We start from the raw sequence: 24,695 nt of genomic DNA on the forward strand, positions 1-24,695 counted from the left end.
TGTATAAACGAGATTTAGGCAGCTTGGCGCCTGGGATGAGATTAATAGGGCAATCATACTCCCGGTGAGGGGGCAGCTCCTGAACACCACTCTCAGAAAACACATCCGAAAATTCTGAGAGAAAAGATGGTACAGGCTTAGTAGAAACCTCTGAAAGAGACGTCGAGAGGCAATTCTCTCTGCAGAAGTCACTCCAACCATTTATTTGGCTAGCTTGCCAATCAATGGTGGGGTTATGTTTAGTGAGCCAGGGTAGCCGCAACACCAGAGGAGTAGGTAATACGCTTAGGATGAAACATGACACATCCTCAACATGAGCATCACCCACAGTCAAACGGATATTGTGAACTATGCCCTTTAACCATTTTTGAGAAAGTGGAGCAGAATCAATAGCAAAAACAGGTATGTCCTTTCCCAAAGTACATACCTGGAAACCATGTGTTATAGCAAATTGATTATCAATAAGATTGACAGCCGCTCCACTATCTACAAAAATCTCACAAACAATATTCTTGCTCTTTAGCGCCAACCTGGCAGGTAGGACAAAACGGGAACTACAAGCAAACGGAAAACCTTAAATTTCCGCATCAACCTTGCCAATAGTAACAGATGAAATGTTTTTAGAGGACTTTTTCTTTTTGTTTCTTTATTACCCTCAAAAAACTCCCTGAATCTCCTAGAGGGACAAACATTTGCCAAATGATTTATACCTCCACAACAGAAGCAAACTCTCCTCTGAGAGCTGAATCCTCTATTATTAGAGGCAAGCAAACCCAGCTGCATGGGCTCCTGCTCAGAGAGGATTGAGAGAGACTGAGGCTCCTGCGCACTGAATGAGACCACCCCAATGTCCTTGGACTGAGTATGACAGGAAGGAGTGATCTCTCCTCTCTCTCTAAGACGCCTGTCAATACGAACAGCCCGAGACATGGCAGAGTCCAAGGAGGTAGGTCTCTCATGAAAGGCAAATGCATCTTTCAATCCCTCTGAAAGACCATGGCAAAATCCATTTAAATAGATGCAATCAGTGCAACTAGATGACAGCTGAGAGAGGGAAACGAGATGACAAAACGAAAGCAAAACAAAAGAACCTCAAGCAGGAGGTTCTGAAGAACGTCTGTCAGAGCTTCTCAGATATCTGGCGGTGACATTAAGTGTGTATACAGAGATAGTTGTCAGTCACTCATAGTTGTACACAGGGTGGTGTTATCAGTGATTGATAGCATTCTCTGTGTAAGTGTGTATACAGAGATGGCTGTCAGTCACTGATAACTGTACACAGGGAGGTGTAATCAGTGATTAATAGTATTCTCTGTGTAAGTTGTATACAGAGATAGCTGTCAGTGATAGTTGTACTCAGGGGAGGTGTCACGACCGCTATCCCAGCAGCAGTCGTGTCGCACCAGACGGAGGGGAAGGGGGACCCTTATCTACGGATAGGAAATAGAACGGTCACCCCTGACAAACCCTAAGCTGGCACCTGTCTGCCCTGATACCCTAGACGGGGTGTGAACCCGTGCGGCGAGCAGGATGCCTAAACCCTCAGTCACCCTAACAAGACTAGACTGGGGAAAGGCAGATGGGAGCACTAGTCACCATCACTCACGTCTAGGAGAACAACAGGGGAAGACAGCAACAAACAAACAAACAAACAATCAAACATAGATAGACTTATCCAGTCACGAGCAGAGAAGGTGATCCCAATAACGACAGTCCACACCAGACGAGAGCTCCACAGCAATACCATCAAACGATCTCCTTCAAAGGTCAGAATAGCACTGGAAGTAAGGACTATATCTGGCAATGACTGCAAGTGAAACTGAAACTAATATAGTAGCTGGGAGTGGCAGACAGGACTCACCTGAGAAGGATGCCTACAAACTCCCAGTCAGGACAAAAAGGTTCACAAGGCAAAACCCTGATGACATACCCTGAACCACAGAGCAAACTCACAAGCTATCGCGAGTAGCAAGTCGCTGCGACCTTCTCCTCCCAGACCTGTCTGGATCAGTCACAGTCATGACAGGAGGTTTTATCAGCAACTGATAGAATTATCTGTGTAAATGTGTATACAGAGATAGCTGTCAGTCACTGATAACACCTCCCCATGTACAACTATCAGTGACAGCTATATCTGTATGCACACTTACACAGAGAATGCTATTAATCAGTGATAACACCTCCCTGTGTACAGCTATCAGGGACTGACAACTATCTCTGTATACAACTTACACAGAGAATACTATTAATCACTGATTACACCTCCCCTGGGTACAGCTATCAGTGACTGACAGCTATCTGTATACATACTTACACAGAGAATGCTATCAATCACTGATAACACCTCCCCTGGGTACAGCTATCAGTGACTGACACCTATCTCTGTATACACACTTACACAGAGAATGCTATCAATCACTGATAACACCTCCCCGTGTACAAATATCAGTGACTGACAGCTATCTCTGTATACACACTTACACAGAGAATGCTATCAATCACTGATAACACCTACCCAGTGTACAACTATCAGTGACTGACAGCTACCTCTGTTTACACACTTACACAGAGAATGCTATCAATCACTGATAGCACCTCCCCATGAACAATATAATTAGAAATAGCAGAGATATACATTTATAAAAATGCAAGTTACATAGTTACATAGGTAATACGGTTAAAAAAGACATACGGCCATCAAGTTCAACCAAGGGATAGGTGGGGACGTGAATTCCAGAAGGAAATGAGACTCACATTTCTACACGTTTTCATAAGCATTAATGTTTTTTACTTTAAAGAATTTGTCTAAACCCTTTTTGAAACTGTCCACTGTTCCTGCTGTGACCACGTCCTGAGAAAGTCTATTTCACAGGTTTACAGTTCTTACAGTAAAGAAGCTTTGACGCTTCCAGAGACTGAACTTTTTCTTCTCCAGTCGGAGGCAGTGCACCCTTGTCTTTTGAGCGCATTTTACATGGAACAGCTTTTCACTGTATTTTTTGTATGGCCCATTTATATATTTGCAATCCAGCTGCAGTGCGTCCTTTTTATGGACTGGTGCACAGAACAGAACTGCATATTCCAGATGAGGCCGCACCAACGCTTTGAAAAAGTGGTAATATTACATCCCTGCCCCGCGAGTCCATGCCTTGTTTTGTGCATGACAATGTCCTGGTGGCCTTAGAAGCAGCTGATTGACATTGTATGCTGTAATTTATTCTACCATCCACAAGGACACCCAAATCCTTCTCTATAAGTGACTCTCCCAGTGCTACATCACCTAGGATATATGAAGCACAGAGATTATTACTACCAAGATGCATAACTTTACATTTGTCCACATTGAACCACATTTGCCAAGTTGATGCCCAATCACCCAGAGTGTTCAGTCAGCTTGTAGTTTATGGACATCTTCCATAGACTGCATAGTACTACATAGCTTAGTGTCATCTGCAAAAATAGAAATGGTGCTATTAATCCCATCCTCGATATCATTAATAAATAAATTAAATAATAAAGGGCCCATTTCTGAACCTTGGGGTACACCACTTATAACCTGGGACCATTCTGAATAGGAATCATTGACCACAGCTCTCTGGACATGGTCCTTCAGCCAGTTTTTAATCCAATTACAAACTATACTTTCCAAGCCAATAGACCTTACTTTACTTATTAAGCGTCTATGAGGGACAGTATCAAAAGCCTTTGCAAAATCCAGAAACACTACATCCACAGCCGCCCCTCTGTCCAGGTTACTACTCACCTCCTAATCAAAACAAATCAGGTTAGTCTGACAACTTCTGTCTTTGGTAAACCCTTGCTGGTTATCACTTACAATATTATTTACAGTCACATACTCCTGTATATAGTCCCTTAAGGCATTTTTCCCACAACAGAAGTTAAACTAACTGGTCTATAATTACCTGTGGAGGACCTTGATCCTTTTTTGAATATGGGTACCACGTTTGCCTTGCGCAAATCATTTGGCACTGTGCCAGTACCTAGAGAATCTTAAAAAATTATAAACAGGGGCACAGCAATGACTGAACTGAGCTCTTTAAGCACTCTTGGGTGCAATCCATCTGGACCCAGAGCCTTGTTCACATTTACCCTATTTAACTTCTCTTGGACCATATCTACAGTTAGCCAATTAAGTATATTACTGGATGTACTAACAGCCCGGCACCACAGATATCAGCTCCTTTCTCTTCTTTTGTATATACAGAGCTAAAAAACCTATTTGGTAACTCTGCCTTTTCCTTATCTTCAGGGACTACTACCTCTTTACCATTATTTAGGGGCCCTAGCTGCTCAGACCTATGTTTTTTTGAATTTATATATTTAAAGAATTGTTTGGGATTTGTTTTGCTCTCTTTTGCCATCTGCTGTTCGTTTAGTATTTTTGCTAATTTTATCTCCTTTTTACAGATTTTATTAAGCCCTTTGTAATCTTCAAACGCTACAGCTGACCCCTTAGATTTGCATTTTTTAAATGCTCTGTTTTTGTCTTTTATTGCCCTTTTTACAGTAGCCGTAAGCTTTCGGGGGTTTAATTTTAGCCGTTTATACTTGTTACCTAAAGGGATACATTTTATTAGTGCAATTACTCACTGTGGATTTGAAGTTCTCCCATTTTTCCCCAGTATTATTTTGTGACAGTAGCTGGTCCCAGTCTATCCCCTGAAATGCTGCCCTCAACCCAGGGAAATTAGCCTTTTTAAAATTCTGTGTTTTTGCTCTGCCTGACAGAGTTTGCTTCTTATAGTTTAGGGGGAATATATTTATTTTGTGGTCACTATTACCTTGTGTTTCTCGAACAGTAACATTACCAACAAGCTCTGCATCATTAGAAATTGCCAGATCCAACAGAGCCTCGCCCCTAGTGGGAGCTTCTACAAACTGGCCCATTAAGTGGTCCTGCAGTAAGTTGAGAAATTTTCTCCCCCTTGCGGTTGAGGCAGAACCATGACCCCAGTCAATGTCTGGGAAGTTAAAATCTCCCATTATGACCACTGTACCAGCCTGTGCAGCCGCTCTATTTGGTTATACAGTTGCATTTCTATCTTTTCTGTGATGTTAGGGGGTCTATAGATTACACAGGTTCTTGTTACCAGCAGTTTTTTTTTCATAAATGTAGTTACACCCAGTCTTCTCCCTATTTTCCTTCCTAAGCCCAGCCCCCACTAAATCCCCACTGTCCCCTACTATAACCCACTCTCTATCTACACTATCTACCCCCTTATTATTATGACCTCCCCCCCCTCCCAGATCCTAGTTTAAAAGCTCCTCCAGCCGTCTAACCATTTTTTCCCCCAGGGCAGTTGCACCCTCACCATTAAGGTGCAGCCCGTCCCTACTGTAGAGCCTGTAACTGACCAAGAAGTTGGCCCAGTTCTCCATGAACCCAAACCCTTCCTTCCTGCACCAGCTTCTGAGCCACTGATTTAACTCCCTAAGATCCCGTTGTCTCTCTGGTGACACTCGTGGCACTGGTAGTATTTCTGAAAACACTACCTTGGAGTTCCTGGACTTGAGCTTCTCTCCTAGTTCCCTAAAATCGTTTTTAAGGACCTTCCATCTCCCACTGACTTTGTCATTGGTGGCAATGTATACCATAACTGCCGGGTCTTCACCAGCCCCACCCAGCAATCTGTCAATTCGATCCGCAATATGCCGAACCCGAGCACCTGGCAGACAACACACTGTTCGGCATTCACGGTCTTGGCGACAGATGACCTTGTCTGTCCTCCTAATAATAGAGTCCCCTACCACCAGCATCTGCCTGACCTTTGCTGCACTCCTTTTTCCATCCTTCCTGCAGCAGTCATCCTCCTGGTTGCTAGGAGAAAAAAAAACCAGCTGTAGTGTTGCTGGCCCCGGGCTTTCATCCCTAATATCAGCCAAACAGGCATATTTGCTAGGGCGTGCCAGCTCAGGACTAGCCTCCCTGGCACTTTTCCCTCTACCCCTTCTTTCTACATTAACCCAGTTTTACTGAACCTTTTCGCACAAAACTATATATCAATCAGTTCAGCTCTTCCTGCTCTATAACACGCTGCCCACAGATTACTATGTATATTTTTGGGTGACAGGTCCTCTTTAATCTTCAGTTCTTAATTTCACCCTTGGCTGAGGATGAGGTGAAAGACTTGAAGCTGCCACCAGCTATCTAGAGTTAAATTCTCTGACTTAGCAGCAGAATAAATCTGCTAAATTATGCCTCTATGATAATGTTTCCTAATGAACAGGAGCAGCTTGTAGATTTCTCCTTTACATGTCAGCCTCTACCGGTACGCATAACATTAGTATAATTGTCCTCCTGGTTAACAGCATTACATTATAGGTCATTCCATTAGCAATAAGATAACTCAAGTAATGGGCTGTGGGGCTAAAGTGGGTCAGCTTTGACTACCCTGGTCTAATATTATACTTAATACTGCAATTCTTCATGGTTGCCAAGATTGCGGTAAAATTACCAGGCGTGGATGCTAAGCAAGTAAATCTATCCATGTAATTTATAGTGCTGTTTCTGCAAAAGGTGACTATTACAATGCTGGGTGGGGGAAATGGTGGATTAATTATGTCTTTGTAGGAATGCGTACTTGTGCTATAGAGCAGCACTGATATCAGGGCAGTACATGTGTTATTACAGTCAGGGGCAAAACTGAAAATGGGACCTGGGCTTGCCTTTTAGCTGCCACACATTGGACATGTACTGTAGAACTTAAACTAGTCAATGAACAGGGCCCAAATAGTCCTTTTGGCCCTCCAGGGATTCACCAGATGTCTGGATTGGAGAATGGGGCACCTCCTTCCCCAAATTGGGCAGCATGGTGGCTCAGTGGTTAGCATTGATGCCTTGCAGCGCTGGGGTCCTAGGTTTGAATCTGACCAAGGATAACATCTGCATGGAGTTTCCCTGTGTTTGTGTGGGTTTCCTCTTACAGTCCAAAGACATCTGAGGGACCTTTGATTGTGATCCCCATTGGTGACAGCTCGATGCTAATCAGAAACAAGCCACTTTGCTTTGAAAGAACATTTAGATAAAGAGCTAGGGCAGCAACCTGAACCTTGGTCCCAGGTGAAGGCACGTCAAGCTATAGCTCTTGCTGGTATATATACAGTAGTCAAAGACAGTTTCCATAGAGCTGGTACATATAATGTGACAATTTCCACAGAGCTGCCAATTCAAGAAAAGCTACAAAGATTGTGGCAGGGGGTAATAAGTGGGGAAGAGTGGCTCTTGTTGAGAGGTCGGACAATGTCATTTAAAGGGAGTCTATCAATACTTGTGGTCAGGATGAGCATACCTTTTTATGGAGGTTTTATTATCAGGAGTAGTGTGAATATTAAGTTTTATTCTGCCAGGTTTTGCTCCTGCAAGTGACCAGAAGGCAGAGCTTCACTGTGAACTGCTGTCTACATTAAGCCCCTTCATAGCCGCTCCCACTACAGCTGTCACAGAGAGCAGACAGGAGGGGCTGTGAAGAGTATCAATTCAGACAGCACTTCACAATGAAGCCCTGCCTCCTGGGCATTCACAGAAACAGAACCCAGCAGAACAAAACTTCATATTCTCACTACTCCTGATGAGAAAAGCTCTACAAAAGGTGTGTTTTTAGTCCTCAGCCCAGCCCATACCTAGTGCTGTCAGCATCTTTGCATGGTAAAAACTGCAGACAGGCCCCATCTTCCCTGTGTCTAGGCCCAGGGGAGAAAGGGCCATTTTGATTGTTGTGTCCCTCCGTCCTCACTTTGTACATTATAATGTTTTTGCACATTGCTATGATAGCCAATAACATTTGGAATTTCAGATCAATGCTGGACTGGCCACCCAGACCTCCCCACTACAGGCCAGCTTCATTTAATGTTGTGGGCCTGTATAACTGTTCCTTGCACTGGGACAATGTGCAAGAAATCACACTTTAGACATACAGTACAGACTAAAAGTTTGGACACATCTTCTCATTCAAAGAGTTTTCTTTATTTTCATGACTATGAAAATTGTAGATTCACACTGAAGGCATCAAAACTATGAATTAACACATGTGGAATTATATACATAACAAAAAAGTGTGAAACAACTGAAAATATGTCATATTCTAGGTTCTTCAAAGTAGCCACATTTTGCTTTGATTACTGCTTTGCACACTCTTGGCATTCTCTTGATGAGCTTCAAGAGGTAGTCACCTGAAATGGTCTTCCAACAGTCTTGAAGGAGTTCCCAGAGATGCTTAGCACTTGTTGGCCCTTTTGCCTTCACTCTGCGGTCCAGCTCACCCCAAACCATCTTGATTGGGTTCAGCTCTGGTGACTGTGGAGGCCAGGTCATCTGGCGCAGCACCCCATCACTCTCCTTCATGGTCAAATAGCCCTTACACAGCCTGGAGGTGTGTTTGGGGTCATTGTCCTGTTGAAAAATAAATGATGGTCCAGCTAAACGCAAACCGGATGGAATAGCATGCCGCTGCAAGATGCTGTGGTAGCCATGCTGGTTCAGTATGCCTTCAATTTTGAATAAATCCCCAACAGTGTCACCAGCAAAGCACCCCCGCACCATCACACCTCCTCCTCCATGCTACACGATGGGAACCAGGCATGTAGAGTCCATCCGTTCACCTTTTCTGCGTCGCACAAAGACACGGTGGTTGGAACCAAAGATCTCAAATTTGGACTCATCAGACCAAAGCACAGATTTCCACTGGTCTAATGTCCATTCCTTGTGTTCTTTAGCCCAAACAAGTCTCTTATGCTTGTTGCCTGTCCTTAGCAGTGGTTTCCTAGCAGATATTCTACAATGAATTACCTGATTCACACAGTCTCCTCTTAACAGTTGTTCTAGAGATGTGTCTGCTGCTAGAACTCTGTGTGGCATTGACCTGGTCTCTAAGCATGTGAGCCAGTTTCTTTGTAGCGCTTGATAGTTTTTGTGACTGCACTTGAGGACACTTTCAAAGTTTTCCCAATTTTTCGGACTGACTGACCTTCATTTCTTAAAGTAATGATGGCCACTCGTTTTTCTTTACTTAGCTGCTTTTTTCTTGCCATAATACAAATTCTAACAGTCTATTCAGTAGGACTATCAGCTGTGTATCCACCTGACTTCTCCACAATGCAACTGATGGTCCCAACCCCATTTATAAGGCAAGAACTCCCACTTATTAAACCTGACAGGGCACACCTGTGAAGTGAAAACCATTTCAGGTGACTACCTCTTGAAGCTCATCAAGAGAATGCCAAGAGTGTGCAAAGCAGTAATCAAAGCAAAAGGTGGCTACTTTGAAGAACCTAGAATATGACATATTTTCAGTTGTTTCACACTTTTTTGTTATGTATATAATTCCACATGTGTTAATTCATAGTTTTGATGCCTTCAGTGTGAATCTACAATTTTCATAGTCATGAAAATAAAGAAAACTCTTTGAATGAGAAGGTGTGTCCAAATTTTTGGTCTGTACTGTAAGTTGCAGAAAAGATTTTAGGTGTCAATTGCTCCACAGACGTATTAAAGGGGTTCTGCAGTTTTTATTAAACTGATCTATCCTCTGGATAGATCATCAGAATCTGATCGGCAAGGGCCGATCAGATGCTGATGATCTAACCAGAGGATAGATCATCAGTTTAAACAAACTGCAGAACCCCTTTAAATTGGAAAAGAGGAAGGGAAACTAGGAGAGGGGGCCACATGATGCAAACTGGTGGTCAATCTGCAGCACTAGGCTTCTCTTTTTTTTCCCTGTATGCTGCATAGTGTGAACAATACACAGCTATACGGGGCCTGTAGACTTGCCCACGTTTATGTGACTATGGCTGAAGTAGTACCAGGTCATCTATTCTATGCGTTCCCTGAGCCATACTTTAATTTTTGCAATGCATTTGACAGATTATCTTACGTCACTGAAACACCATTGGGGCTCATTAGTTTCCTCTTTTATTTTCAACAGGCCAAAAGAGAAAGCAAACGGATGACCAAAAAAGAAGTCACAATCAACTTACCGAAAAGCATCAGGCCAATGGACAGCGATGGACGGATTGCTGAGAACTGTGTTAATTAGCCTGGGACAGGGAGATGCTCACAGGGACTCATTAGAAACAATTTGCGCACTTTAATTAAAGTAGCTAAATGCCGCAGGGAAAGAGAAATCTTCTAAGAACTGATCGACTAATTATTTTCTTAAAGATGTTGCTCTCTATTTTGCAAGCAGATACAAAACGTGACAAGAGGTGTGGTGGAGGAAAAACAGGGGCGCAAAAGTTTGCTACTGAGTGCCTTCAGTAAAATGTCTGGGCATCGGTCTGATGGGAACATGGAAAGTCATGTGGACAATTGAGCTTGTAGATTTTTGGTAGGTCAGGTGCAGGGGATTATAGTAGTCGCAGTAAGAATATCCTGCATCGTTTATAATGCATCATATAATACATAGCCTCCTTCTACAATGTCTAGCTTCTTGAGAACATCTCAAACCTTTTCAATCTGATAGTATAGTATCTCTCTTATATAGTAACATAAAACGGAGGCCTGTGTTTTGTGATTATACTACTACTCCTATTATTGGATGTGTGCTTTCCAATGGCTTGGACGCTGCATGCAATAACTGACAAGGTTTTATCTTTAGACGCTAAGCCAAATTCTCCAACATACAGGTTCACGGTAACATCCGGTATTGCTGTCCGTGACTCTAGGGCTTCAGGATGGTGTACATGATAGTTTATGCTTTTCGTGTGATTGCTTTTTGTACAGTCCTGAGACGAGTTCACTTTAATCGCAGACATGTATAACATATTCATGAAGTAAATCGGGGATCTATAGGAAAACCTCCCAAACCAACGTTAGGTAGTCAGATGACTTGGTGGGACAGTTGGCACAGAACTTGGGCAACGCAGTCTGGATCCACCTTGTATGGTGGCACACAGTTCCTAAAAGTCCACACAGAATCCCTAGGGTTCCCTATACAGATGCCCACAGTGTTCCTACAGGTCCATACTATGGACCAGTAAGAACTTCATGCTTTGCCCTATGGGCCTCACCACCCCCGTATTAGGGTACAGCCTCTCGGTTAGGTTTCCTGATGCCATTTTGGAAGAGTTGTGCCTGTACTTTACATTTTCTCTCTTTATAATTCACTGACTACCAAAATTGCATCAGGAAACCTGGCCATGAGGTGAGTCCATACGCTTGCAGGTCCATACAGCACTAATCTATACCTTGGCTGAGTGCATGAATCCTGAAGTAATACCTATCTGATGCTTTGAGCGAACTGGTCATTTTCTGAGCCATACATAGACAGGGCTTCCCCCATTTGGCACCGAGAAATACCTCCAGTAAGAACAGCAATCTGCTGCACCCTGTGTACAGTTAGCACATTTAGCACCTTTTAGTTACACGTTTTACATGGTTGTATTAGACGTTGACAGGAGTATTCTCCACAGGGTCAATTATCTGGTTTGATGCCCCAACATTACCATAGATTTAATAACCTCTTGTAAATACCCTTCCACAGGAAAGACCAAATGTACTGTGCTGACCCAGGAAAATAGAGGGTACAGATAAGAAGAATATGATCTCTTTTTAACCTTTGAGGCCTATATCAGGAGATCTAAACAGGTCATGCTTTCCCCCAGGTTTAGAGTTGCCCTTAGAGCAGCACTAGTTCTGATGGTGGTCCATCTTGTAGAGGTGTCTCTGCTTAAAATGCATGTGATTACAACACATATAGGTTTTGTTCTCTGAAAAGTACCAAAGGCCTGAGAAAGATCTAGTTAGGGCAATGAAAGCCTAATACACATGTCCGATGCAGAAGCTTTCTACTTAGAAGCTCTCTTAATCCAGCACTCCTTTGAATAGTACAGTGGTTATGCTGAAATACAACACTTCAAAAAGTTGGGTTTCATCAACTCCGTAACATGGTGTACAAAGCAATGAACTTCTCACCTCCTGCTAAGCTAGCATCTGTGTATGGTGATACAGTCGGCCATCAGGCATTGACACGATCCGACAACTACAATGTCCAACAGGAACCAAACACGTGAACATCCAACTATATACAAATATGATGACATCATGTGGTGACATCATGTATCTTGATTTTTATGATGTCAACACATTAGTGAATTAGATCTGATGTACCATGGACGTGGAATTCCAATAAAAAAAAGTCCCATCATTTTCACCCATGGCCTTTCTGTAGTGTTGATGCCAATGTGTGTGTTGGCTATAATTCAATGAAATAGTCTACAAATATCCTCAAGATATATCATGAATAGGCGATCAGTGGGGGTCCATACACTGTATAGTTTCTAGTGCCGTGGCTGCCCAAAGCAGGTGATTGGTGGGGGAGCTTGTTGTTGGATCCCCACTAATCTGATGTTGATGACCTATCCGGTGGTCCATACCTTCATTACTGACGGGAAGGTGACGGTAACATTTAGGAAGATCTTTCTGATATTTGTGTTTGCATATAATATATAAGGGTATATGAACCACTAATATTGAAGGCTCCACTGTGAATACATTTCCCTGTTTGTATGTCTGCGGTTAGGATCCATTGAAATTGACCAGATATCCGGCATATTACTCCTCCAGGTCTTATTAATAAGTCTTTACACCCCTACAAGCACCGAGGGGATGAAGTATTTTTTATGAAGGGCTATTGTAATGTCTGGATGTAAGCACCCAGGACCGTGACATCGCTCATCTCTCTGAGTATTTTTTTTGTATTGTTTAGGTCTCCTCAGTTCCTTTTCTATGATGTGTAGGATCTCATTGTTTCCTCCAAAGGTTTTCATCCATAGAAGCTTCTTTCTTGTATTATAGGGCTGCTACATAGGCGATTAACACTGGTCTGTAGATCTGATTTACAGATGTAATCCTTGCTATGAAATATGGCTTTTATGACCTTTTAATAAACTTTCTTGTACTCTGCCTCGTGGTTTTATTTTAAAGTGGTCCCATATTGTAGACAGGTCCAAATTGACAGAAAGCAATACAAGTAGCAGGGCCAACAGAAGTAGGCGGGGCCAACAGAAGTAGGCGGGGCCGGAAATACCATAGTGCAGAACTAAATACTGCCCCAACAGAACCAAATACCACAGTGCAGCACAATATACTGCCCCAGCAGAACCAAATACCACAGTGCAGCACAAAATACTGCCCCAGCAGAACCAGATACCACAGTGCAGCACATAATACTGCCCAGCAGAACCAAATACCACAGTGAAGCACAAAATACTGCCCAACAGAACCAGATACCACAGTGCAGCACCAAATACTGCCCCAACAGAACCAGATACCACAGTGCAGCACAACATACTGCCCCAGCAGAACCAAATACCACAGTGCAGCACAAAATACTGCCCCAACAGAACCAGATACCACAGTGCAGCACAAAATACTGTCCTAATAGAACCAGATACTACAGTGTAGCACAAAATACTGCCCCAGCAGAACCATATACCACAGTGCAGCACAAAATACTGTCTCTCCAAAACCAAACACCACAGTGTAGCACAAAACACTGCCCCAGCAGAACCAGATAACACAGTACAGCACAAAATACTGCCCCAGCAGAACTAGATACCACAGTGCAGCACAAAATACTGCCCCAACAGAACCAGATAACACAGTACAGCACAAAATACTGCCCCAGCAGAACTAGATACCACAGTGCAGCACAATATACTGCCCCAGCAGAACTAGATACCACAGTGCAGCACAAAATACTTCCCCAGCAGAACCATATACCACAGTGCAGCACAAAATACTGCCCCAGCAGAACCAGATAACACAGTACAGCACAAAATACTGCCCTAGAAGAACCAGGTACCACAGTACAGCATAAAATACTGTCTCTGCAAAACCAAATATCACAGTGCAGTACAAAATACTGCCATCTGTGCCACAATATGAAATGGTATAATCGTCCTGAGGGTGGCAATACAGCTGGTGGCCAAGTGCAGGGCAGTCGTTGTATAAAACTTAACAACAGGATGACTCTCAGAACAGCACAATAGATTGGTGGTCTTAGCTGATTGTTTTTGCCATTTTTATCTCAGATTTTATAGAGCAGGCATTTTTTTTGACTTTAGTGCCACACATCCCTGCCTGATTTCCCCCCCCCCCCCACTCCAACATAACCCCCCCCCCCCCCCATGGCTTCACAGCCTGCAGTAGTGGAGCCCCTGCCTACTATAACAGGGCAGTCTCCAAGTCCAGGCTCCTAACCGCCTCCCCACCACAAGTTAACAGAACCAGAGATATTACAGAACCAGATATTACTCACGCGCTTCCAGTTCAAATCTGTTTTTCGCCGTTGCCTTGTTGCATTAGACCTCCCAGTCGCGGACTTTGGTACCCACTATTTCCGTATTGGAGCCACCACAGAAGCAGCCAGGGCAGGCTTGCCTGAGTCAGATGTGCAACGGATTGGCAGATGAAGGTCTGCGTGTTTTGCTTCCTACGTCCGTCCCCACTTATTGATTTGATTTCAATTTTCAGATTCTATCCAGCCCACCATCTGCTTCTCCTACATTTTCTGGGCAGGCCAGCGAGCAGATTAGCGTCCAGGCGGCCGCAGTCTTGGCTTTCGGAATGTTCAAGTCACGTGGCCAGGTGTTCGGGGCCTGCGCTGGCCCCAGGTCCTTCCTGAAGCCATTGAGCTCAGTAAATCAGTTCGCTCTCCGGTTATTTTAGTCATTCATGCAGGGGGTAATGACCTCTGCATGTTAAAAATCGAAGAGCTGATTACCCTGATTAGAGCGGACTTGGAACAGCTTCCTTTCTTCTTTCACAAGGGTGTGATAGAAATCATTCCCAGGGTCACGTGGCAAGGTGCCAGGGATTCCCACACAATAGAGCAGGCCAGGAGAACGGTCAATGCCTGGATTGGGTGGTGGTCGGAGCGCCGTGTAGGGGTACACAGGCTCCTCAGTGGATGTCGGTGTAAATAAAATGAAGATGGAGAAGAAGGCAGACTTGCCCACGGAGGGATTCTGTGGGGCATACTGCTTCTTGGTACTTCCAATGTTTTGATATAGCAAAGTTGGTGGTTTGAGTAAATCATTAATAAAGCTGTGACCGACTCTCACCCAACAAAAAAGGTAGGATTCTTGATCTGGTTTATCGATAGCTGCAAGCGTTTAAAGGCGAGGTTAAGGGGTATAATTCTCTGCAGTCTAGTCGATGCCGAGGAATAAATGAAGGCGTCCTTGACTGCCCAGAGGGACCTGGTGGAGAAGGGTTAATAAAAGTGGTCTGGCAGCTAGGCTCTAATGGTCTAGCCAGCAGGGGTGTTTTATTCAAGCAGGATGCTCAAATACATTATATGCCCACTTTCAGTATCCTTCGCCCTCCCCTCAGCTCTGATTGGCCAGGGTGAATTGGTCACGGACAGAGGTATGAAAAGGGCGCAGTATGCCTGGGCCCGGCCTCTTTTCTTCGGCACCTCACGCAGCTTCCCGCCCTTAGTTTGAACGTTGTTTCATTGTATTTTCTCTGATGGTGTTATTTCAGATCAATCCTTATTCATAAGTCACAGCAGAGGTCGGTGTCAGTAAAATGAAGATGGAGAAGAAGACGGACTTGCCCACGGAGGGATTCTGTGGGGCATACTGCTTCTTGACACTCCGAATTTTTCCATGTTTTGATATTGAAAAATTGGTGGTTTGAGTAAATCATTAATAAAGCTGTGACCGACTCTCACCCAACAAAGAAGGTGTCTTGGTGTGGTTTATCATTAGCTGCAAGCGTTTAAAGACGAGGTTTAGGGTTATAATTCTCGGCAGTCTAAAGGTAATATCACTAGAGATGGCCTTCCGGTTCACTCGGCGGTCGTTTTGCGGCAAATTTTGCTCGTTCGCAATTCGCCGAACATGCGAACATATGGTGATGTCCGCCAGCGCCATATTCTTTGCATTGCGCCGAACTTTGACCCATGACACATCCATCAAGTGGCACAGGGCAGCCAATTGAGACATTTCAGCACATAGACACATCCCCGCCCTATAACAGATCCCGACCTGGCAGTCATTTTACATTCTGTGTTTTGCCAAAGTAGGGAGAGGTTGCTTTGTGGAGCAGGGACAGGCTGTTAGGGAAACCAAATGCTAGATATTAGGGCCACAAAAGTCCTTTTAAGGACTGGTATAGGTGTGAGATTGATAGGTGTGATATACAGTGGGATGCGAAAGTTTGGGCAACCTTGTTATTCATCATGATTTTCCTGTATAAATCGTTGGTTGTTACAATAAAAAAAATGTCAGTTAAATATATCATATAGGAGACACACACAGTGATATTTGAGAAGTGAAATTAAGTTTATTGGATTTACAGAAAGTGTTCTATAATTGTTTAAACAAAATTAGGCAGGTGCATACATTTGGGCACTGTTGTCATTTTATTGATTCCAAAACCTTTAGAACTAATTATTGGAACTCAAATTGGCTTGGTAAGCTCAGTGACCCCTGACCTACATACACAGGTGAATCCAATTATGAGAAAGAGTATTTAAGGGGGTCAATTGTGAGTTTCCCTCCTCTTTTAATTTTCTCTGAAGAGTAGCAACATGGGGGTCCCCAAGGTATTCCATGAGGGGTATGGGGAGTTCATGTAAAATTTTATTTTTTGTCACAAGTTAGTGGAATATGAGACTTTGTAAGAAAATAAAAATAAAAAAATAAAATCATTTTCCGCTAACTTGTGACAAAAAATAAAAACTTCCATAAACTCACTATGCCCATCAGCGAATACCTTAGGGCTCTTTCACACTTGCGTTGTCCGGATCCGTTGTGTTCTCCATTTGCCGGAATTACACGCCGGATCCGGAAAAACGCAAGTGAACTGAAAGCATTTGAAGACGGATTAGTCTTCAAAATGCGTTCAGTGTTACTATGGCAGCCAGGACGCTATTAAAGTCCTTGTTGCCATAGTAGTAGTGGGCAGCGGGGAAGCAGTATACTTACCGTCCCTGCGGCTCCCGGGGCGCTCCAGATTGACGTCAGAGTGCCCCATGCGCATGGATGACGTGATCCATGCGATCACGTCATCATCCATGCGCGTGGGGCGCCCTGACGTCACTCTGAAGCGCCCCGGGAGCCGCACGGACGGTAAGTATACTGCTCCCCCTCTCCCCACTACACTTTACCATGGCAAACAGGACTTTATCGTCCTGGCAGCCATGGTAACCATTCAGAAAAAGCTAAACGTCGGATCCGGTAATGCGCCAAAACAACGTTTAGCTTAAGGCTGGATCCAGATTAATCCCTTTCAATGGCCATTAATTCCGGATCCGGCCTTGCGGCAAGTGTTCAGGATTTTTGTCCGGAGCAAAAAGCGCAGCATGCTGCGGTATTTTCTCCAGCCAAAAAACGTTCCGGTCCGGAACTGAAGACATCCTGATGCATCCTGAACGGATTTCTCTCATTCAGAATGCATTGGGATAATCCTGATCGGGATTCTTCCGGCATAGAGCCCCGACGACGGAACTCTATGCCGGAACAGAACAACGCAAGTGTGAAAGAGCCCTTAGGGTGTCTACTTTCCGAAATGGGGTCATTTGTGGGGTGTTTCTACTGTCTGGGCATTGTAGAACCTCAGGAAACATGACAGGTGCTCAGAAAGTCAAAGTGCGTAAATTCACATTTTTGCACCATAGTTTGTAAATGCTATAACTTTTACCCAAACCAATAAATATACACGTATTGCATTTTTTTTTATCAAAGACATGTAGAACAATAAATTTAGAGAAAAATTTATATAGAAATGTAGTTTTAATTAAAAATTTTTACAACAGAAAGTTTTTTTGCAAAAATTTTCGGTGAATTTCGGTCAAAAAAAGTAAAAATGTCAGCAGCAATGAAATACCACCAAATGAAAGCCCTATTAGTGAGAAGAAAAGGAGGTAAAATTCATTTGGGTGGTAAGTTGTATGACCGAGCAATAAACCGTGAAAGTAGAGTAGTGCAGAATTGTAAAAAGTGGTCTGGTCATTAAGGGGGTTTAAGCTAGGGGAGCTGAGCTGGTTAATTTATACAGCACAGTTTTTTTCACTCATGGTTTCTAAAAACCTCGCTGTGGAAAAATAAGTCACATGTTCAGTCTTATTGTGGATTCCACATAAAAACCACATCCAATCTTCCCACTGAAATGGGCAGGATCAAAAACTACATAAATAAAGCATCAGAATAAAAACTTCATAGCAAAAAGATTCTGCATCATTTTTTTTAACACACAAAAAACTCAGTGTCTCCTCACTGGAATCAATGAAGTTAATTTGCAGGCATTTTCGGTGCAAAATCTGCACCAAAATCCACATTGAAAAAATCAACATAAACATACCCCTTGTCCCACAAAAAATATTCTACAGTTTTCAAACCAGCACCTGGATCTGAATACTTTTGTAATTGCATGTAATTAAGAATTTAGTATAACCACTGAACTATTCAATAAAATGTATATGTATAGCGCCACCTGCGGTTTTTTTCTTATTTCTTTTACCTGCTCATTAAGCTGGCCGCACATGCTCAGGTTCATCCTTCAACTGCCTCCTGAGCTGTGATAGGGAGAGCATGGACACGCCTCCTGAGCTGTGATAGGGAGAGCTGAGACACGCCTCCTGAGCTGTGATAGGGAGAGATGAGACATGCCCCCTGATCTGCAGCAAAAAAGACACTCCACTTTAGCTGTCAGGTCGATATAAATCTAGCAGAGCAATTGAAGCAATGTATGGGGAGATCTCCGGATCCATGTGAGGTACAGGGCTGGTTCTAGCTTTGTTAGAAAGAGATTGTCATGTTCTATATGATGTCTGATTTCCATTTTTACATTATTCATGGGAGAATCCCTTTAAGGTAAGTTTAGGTGTGACTGAGCTTCCCCACTGCAAAATTAGCCACATAACCACAGGGATCCTACAGCAAAATCCACGTGTTAACTTTTGTTCTATTTTCTGTATATGATCAGGGGCTGCCATTTTCCCTAAGCTGCTGTTATGACATGTGAATGGCAGTTTAGAAATTTGCCTTACAGTAGCCACATGGGAACCTGAAGTCTCTGGTAGAAAATGACCTATTGACGTCTATATGAAAGTGTTGTGGGCATGGTCTGTGCCTTGTGCATGGTGTCATGGTGAAGGGAGGGGGAGGAGATGAGCTGTGACCATCACCTATTGTAAATGGTGGATCGTGTGTTATCTGTCTACAGCTTTCTAATAGAGCTAATACCTCTCATTGTAATCCTGCCTGTGAGGATAACAAGATGACTGCAGAGAAGTGATCTCTACATCACAGGAAGTAGCAGCCTATTACGAGGCTCAGTGACCAGTCGAGTACAGATTTTTTTCATATACATAAAAACAAATGACAACATTTAAACAAAAGACATTTTCTGATCTTTCCCTTAATTGGTAGATTCTGTTCAGTAGATTTATGTATAGCAGTTATTAGCCATTGAGCCATCTGTGGCCTGGGAAGAATGTGGAATTTATGCAAACCAATCAACTGCTTCCCATTGTGGTGGTCCAAATAACAACCCGATGAAGAATAGCCGTCATAATCTCATCCAGTACTACAGACTCATAGTCTTTGATTTTCGGGAATACTGTAATTACTGACCATTATTCTGCTGTCAAGTATTGGAGGACGTCTATAATAACCAGCAGTATAAATGGCATTAGTGTCTATTGGGCTCATTCAGGCAATGCTGAATTTAGTCATTATAAAGCAGAATCTGTGTAGTGAAGATAATAATGGCCGGTTACCTCCGAGAACAAACAGAGGATATTGTTCAATAAATAACAGAGAATCCAAGAGGAGAACGTTACAGTAATAGAATGGAAAGTACCATAGTGACAGATAAGGACTCGCGTATGTAGGTATCATTGTTATATAGAGATTATTTGTGCTCTTTACCTGAGTGAGGACCTTTCACTAGAATAAAACTTCTAAACTAACTATACAGACATGTAGAGCGGCGCCCAGGGATCCCCCTGCACTTACTGTTATACCTGGGCGCCGCTCCGTTCTCCCGGTATAGCCTCCAGTATCTTCATAGTTAGGCTCCACCCAGGGGAACCTGCCAGCGTCTCCTTCTCCCAGGCTGTAGCGCTGGCCAATCACAGCGCTCAGCTCATAGCCTGAGAGACTTTTTTTTCTCTCAGGCTATGAGCTGAGCGCTGCGATTGGCCAGCGCTACAGCCTGGGAGAAGGAGACGCTGGCATGTTCAACTGGGTGGAGCCTAACTATGAAGATACTGGAGGCTATACCGGGAGAACGGAGCGGCGCCCAGGTATAACAGTAAGTGCAGGGAGATCCCTGGGCGCCGCTCTACATGTCTGTATAGTTAGTTTAGAAGTTTTATTCTAGTCAAAGGTCCTCCTGAAGTTGGATTTACATGGCCCAATTTTTGGGCCGATTATCGCTAATAAATGTTAATATGAATGCTCCCGATAATCGGGCAATGTAAATGTGCTTCCGATCGGTTGAAATGATCTTACATGCAGTACAATAAATGGCTTATCCCATGAAAAATATTCTACAGTTTTCAAACCAACATCTGGTAATTACTTTTGTAATTGCATGTAAGTAGCTACTGAGTTAATAAAAATGTGGACGCACATGCTCAGTTTCATCCTCCAACTGCCTCCTTAGCTGTGATAGGGAAAGAGCTGCAGCAGAAAGGACATGCGCCCTAAGAAGGACACATATATATCTAGCAGACAAAGTAGAGAAATTCATGGGGATCTATGTGAGCTACAGGGCTGATCCTATTGTTGTTAGAAAGAGATTGCCATGTACTATATGCATGGGAGGATTGGCCATAGACCTTACAGTGAAATTTTCCGGTGGGCCAATGCCCATGGCGCGACCCAAGCCCTCCTCTCTGCCAAGGTCCACATCTCACCTCCTAAGCCCCCTGCTCCATATCTTAATCAGACCATTGGAGTAGGACAGAAAATGGCATCTAAGGATGGCCACAACAGAAGGACAGCTTTTGGGGCGGTATATTGTGCTGCTCTTTGGTATATGTTTCTTCTGGGACAGTATTTTGCGCTATGGTATTGCTGGCCCTGCCTATGGGCCACTTTTTGGTGTTTTTTCCAGGGCCACTTTAAGTTCCCAGTCCGTTCCTGACTATATGATGTCCGATTTTCAATTTTTAATCATTTCTGGGCAGCAGTTCATGCTGGGTAAACAGCACCCTGCTGTCCAGAAACAATTAATATGTAGGATTGGGGACAAGCGATGGCAGTAGAGTGGAGGTACAGTGCAGTGGAGGTGGAAAGTAGGATTACCGGAGGAGAGCAGAACTACTGCAAGAAAGAAGAACTACCGCAGGAGAGCAGGAATACCGCAGGAGAGAAGAACTACCACAGGAAAGCAGAACTACCGCAGGAGTTCAAGACTACTGTAAAAGAACAGGACTACAATAGGAAAGCAGAACTACCTCAGGAAAGCATGACTACCAGAGGAGAGCAGAACTACTGCAGGAGAGCAGGAAAGCAGAACAACCGCAGGAGAGCAGAACTACCGCAGGAGAGCAGAACTACCGCAGGGGGGTAAAACTACTGTAGGAGAACAGGACTACCATAGGAAAGCAGAACTGTCAGGACAGTAGGACTACCGCAGGAGAGCAGAACTACTGCAGGAGAGCAGAATATTGCAGAAAACCAGATTTACTGCAGGAGAGCAGAACTACAGCAGGAGAGCAGAACTACCGCAGGAAAGCAGAACTACTGCAGGAGAACAGGACTACCATAGGAAAACAGGACTACCACAGAAGAGCAGAACTACCTCAGGAGAGCGGGACTACTGCAGGAGAGCAGGACTACTGCAGACAAGCAGGACTACCACAGGAGAGCAGTACTACCGCAGGAGATTAGGACTACCATAATCATTAGAGAGGAGCAAATCGAAGCTGACGAAGTGGAATTCGATCCAAATTCGCACCTTATCCGAATTTCCTCATGCTTCGTGGTAACGAAGGCTGCTGCATGTGTGAGGACATGGAGAAAGAAACTCTGGGAAGGCGGGATGACCCATAATGCCATGCAGCCAATCAGCAGTCATCCTTGTGATGTCGCAGCCCTATAAATAGCGTCAGCTGTCTTATATTCTGCCATTTAGTGCAGGGAGAGACATCTGCAGGCGCTAGGGACAGTGTTAGAAAAAACTTCATTGTGCTAAAAAAACGATTTACAAGTGCAGGGAAAGATTATTCAAGGTGTAGAGAAAGGATAGGGAAGAATGATTCCACAGCTTTTATGTTAAAAAGGGTTCAGAAGGGGAGGTTGATAGCCTGGGTAATAGGAACATTCCTATTACACCTTGCAGCACTGACTGGGGATCCAAATTGCCATTATACAGCTCTGTAATTCCCGCAAACCATTCTTGTTCTGTCTTCATACACGTTCCCACAGTATGCAGTCTGACATTCAGTATAAACCATTCCTGTCTTCCAAATAAGAGGACTGTTTTCTGTAGTCTAACTTGTTTATTGGTCAACAGGATTGTGAATTGGTAAAACTATAAGAATACAAATGGCTTGTGTAAGTAAAACATATAGAATGGCATGTACAGTAATACATTGACAGAGAGAGAAGATGTCCGAAATATGCATAGAACTGCATGTCTACCTAAAATAAATAACTCCGAGTGACACTTATACCTAACTAAACAGCTCTGCATAACATAATGTCCCTGAAACAAGGTAGATCTCACTCACCAGATATACTTGCACAAAGATGGTGGAGTTTAAGAAGGAGAACTGCATGGAACAGCTCTGCTGATGTCCTGTAGTCTGTATATACACTGAAGACTGGGGCTTCTCCTTCCCAGAATGCCTTGTACTACCCACAATGCCTAGCACCTCCCACAAAGCAATAATCTTTATTAACAAGAAAAGAAGGTGCATTAGATTTTTACCACCGCTAGATGGTGCTGTAAGCTGACTAATAACTACAGGAATACAGAAATTGCAGCAGAATAAATTAGAAATGAAATAGACGTGAACTGAAATTAATCTCTCTCTCTGCTGGAGGCAGAACATTCCCCGTCTGGTGTCAAAAAAACGCCACCACTGAATCATTCTTCTTAGCAATCTATTTTGGTCAATGGTGGGACCAAGCTTTTCCAAAGTGTTTTCTTTGGAGACTGTTTGGCTTTTGCTGAGGTAGTCTATTTCCTTAGCATGACATTCACATTGTATCGTGCAAATTATTATGTTACATAGTAACATAGTATATAAGGCCGAAAAAAGACATTTGTCCATCCAGTTCGGCCTGTTATCCTTCAGGTTTATTCAGAGGAAGGCAAAAAAAAAAAACAACTGTGAGGTAGAAGCCAATTTTCCCCACTTAAAGGGAGTCTGTCAGCAGATTTACCCCTTTTTAACAGTTGCCATTATGCTGTAGCCGCAAAACAGACGATTAACACGGTACCTTTAAACGCTTTGGTGGACTTTTAAATCTGCAAAAAATGAACTTTGATGAGGGCTCGCAAGTGCCCAGGGCGGAGTCCACCGTGTTGGAGCCCAGGCAGCTCTGCCTCTTCGGCTCTTATCCCCGCCCAGCCTCCTCCTCTGCTCGCCTATCTGTTGTCTCTCCCCCTCAGCGAGATCCCGCGCCGACGCGATGACTTCCTTGGCCGGGGCATGCGCACTGCCATGCCCATTGCTGACACGGCATCGCAGTAGCTTATGCGCATGCCCCGGCCAAGGAAGTCATCGCGTCGGCGCGGGATCTCGCTGAGGGGGAGAGACAACAGATAGGCGAGCAGAGGAGGAGGCTGGGCGGGGATAAGAGCCGAAGAGGCAGAGCTGCCTGGGCTCCAACACGGTGGACTCCGCCCTGGGCACTTGCGAGCCCTCATCAAAGTTCGTTTTTTGCAGATTTAAAAGTCCACCAAAGCGTTTAAAGGTACCGTGTTAATCGTCTGTTTTGCGGCTACAGCATAATGGCAACTGTTAAAAAGGGGTAAATCTGCTGACAGACTCCCTTTAAAGGAAAAAAAAAATCCTTCCCGACTCCAATCAGGCAATCAGAATAACTCCCTGGATCAAGGACCCCTCTCTAGTAGCTATAGCCTGTAATATTATTACACTCCAGAAATACATCCAGGCCCCTCTTGAACTCTTTTATTGTACTCACCATCACCACCTCCTCAGGCAGAGAGTTCCATAGTCTCACTGCTCTTACCGTAAAGAATTCTTTTCTATGTTTGTGTACAAACCTTCTGTCCTCCAGACCCAGAGAATGTCCCCTCGTCACAGACATAGTCCTGGGGATAAATAGATGATGGGAGAGATCTCTGTACTGACCCCTAATATATTTATACATAGTAATTAGATCTCCCCTCAGTCGTCTTTTTCTAAAGTGAATAACCCTAATGTTTATAATCTTTCAGGGTACTGTAGTTCTCTCATTCCAGTTATTACTTTAGTTGCCCTCCTCTGTACCCTCTCCAGCTCTACTATGTCTGCCTTGTTCACAGGAGCCCAGAACTGTACACAGTACTCCATGTGTGTTCTGACTAATGATTTGTAATGTGGTAGGACTATGTTCTCATCACAGCCATCTATGCCCCTTTTGATGCAACCCATTATCTTATTGGCCTTGGCAGCAGCTGCCTGACACAGATTCTTGCAGCTTAGTTTGCTGTTCACTAAAATTCCTAGGTCCTTTTCCATGTCAGTGTTACCCAGTTT

General features: G+C 43.7%; 1 protein-coding gene across 1 annotated transcript in view; it reads left to right on the forward strand.

Annotated features, from left to right (window-relative positions):
- The window catches only part of LOC122923746 (brain and acute leukemia cytoplasmic protein-like), a 118,690-nt gene extending 107,874 nt beyond the window's left edge, over positions 1 to 10,816 (forward strand). The window contains exon 3 of the mRNA XM_044274597.1: positions 9,945 to 10,816. Coding sequence (XP_044130532.1) covers positions 9,945 to 10,055 — 111 coding nt within the window. The 3' untranslated portion in view covers positions 10,056 to 10,816. The remainder of the gene's footprint in view (positions 1 to 9,944) is intronic.
- The last annotated feature ends 13,879 nt before the right edge of the window (positions 10,817 to 24,695 follow it).

This window comes from Bufo gargarizans, unplaced genomic scaffold, assembly GCF_014858855.1.
Source record: "Bufo gargarizans isolate SCDJY-AF-19 unplaced genomic scaffold, ASM1485885v1 original_scaffold_1862_pilon, whole genome shotgun sequence".
NCBI classification, from domain to species: Eukaryota; Metazoa; Chordata; class Amphibia; order Anura; family Bufonidae; genus Bufo; species Bufo gargarizans.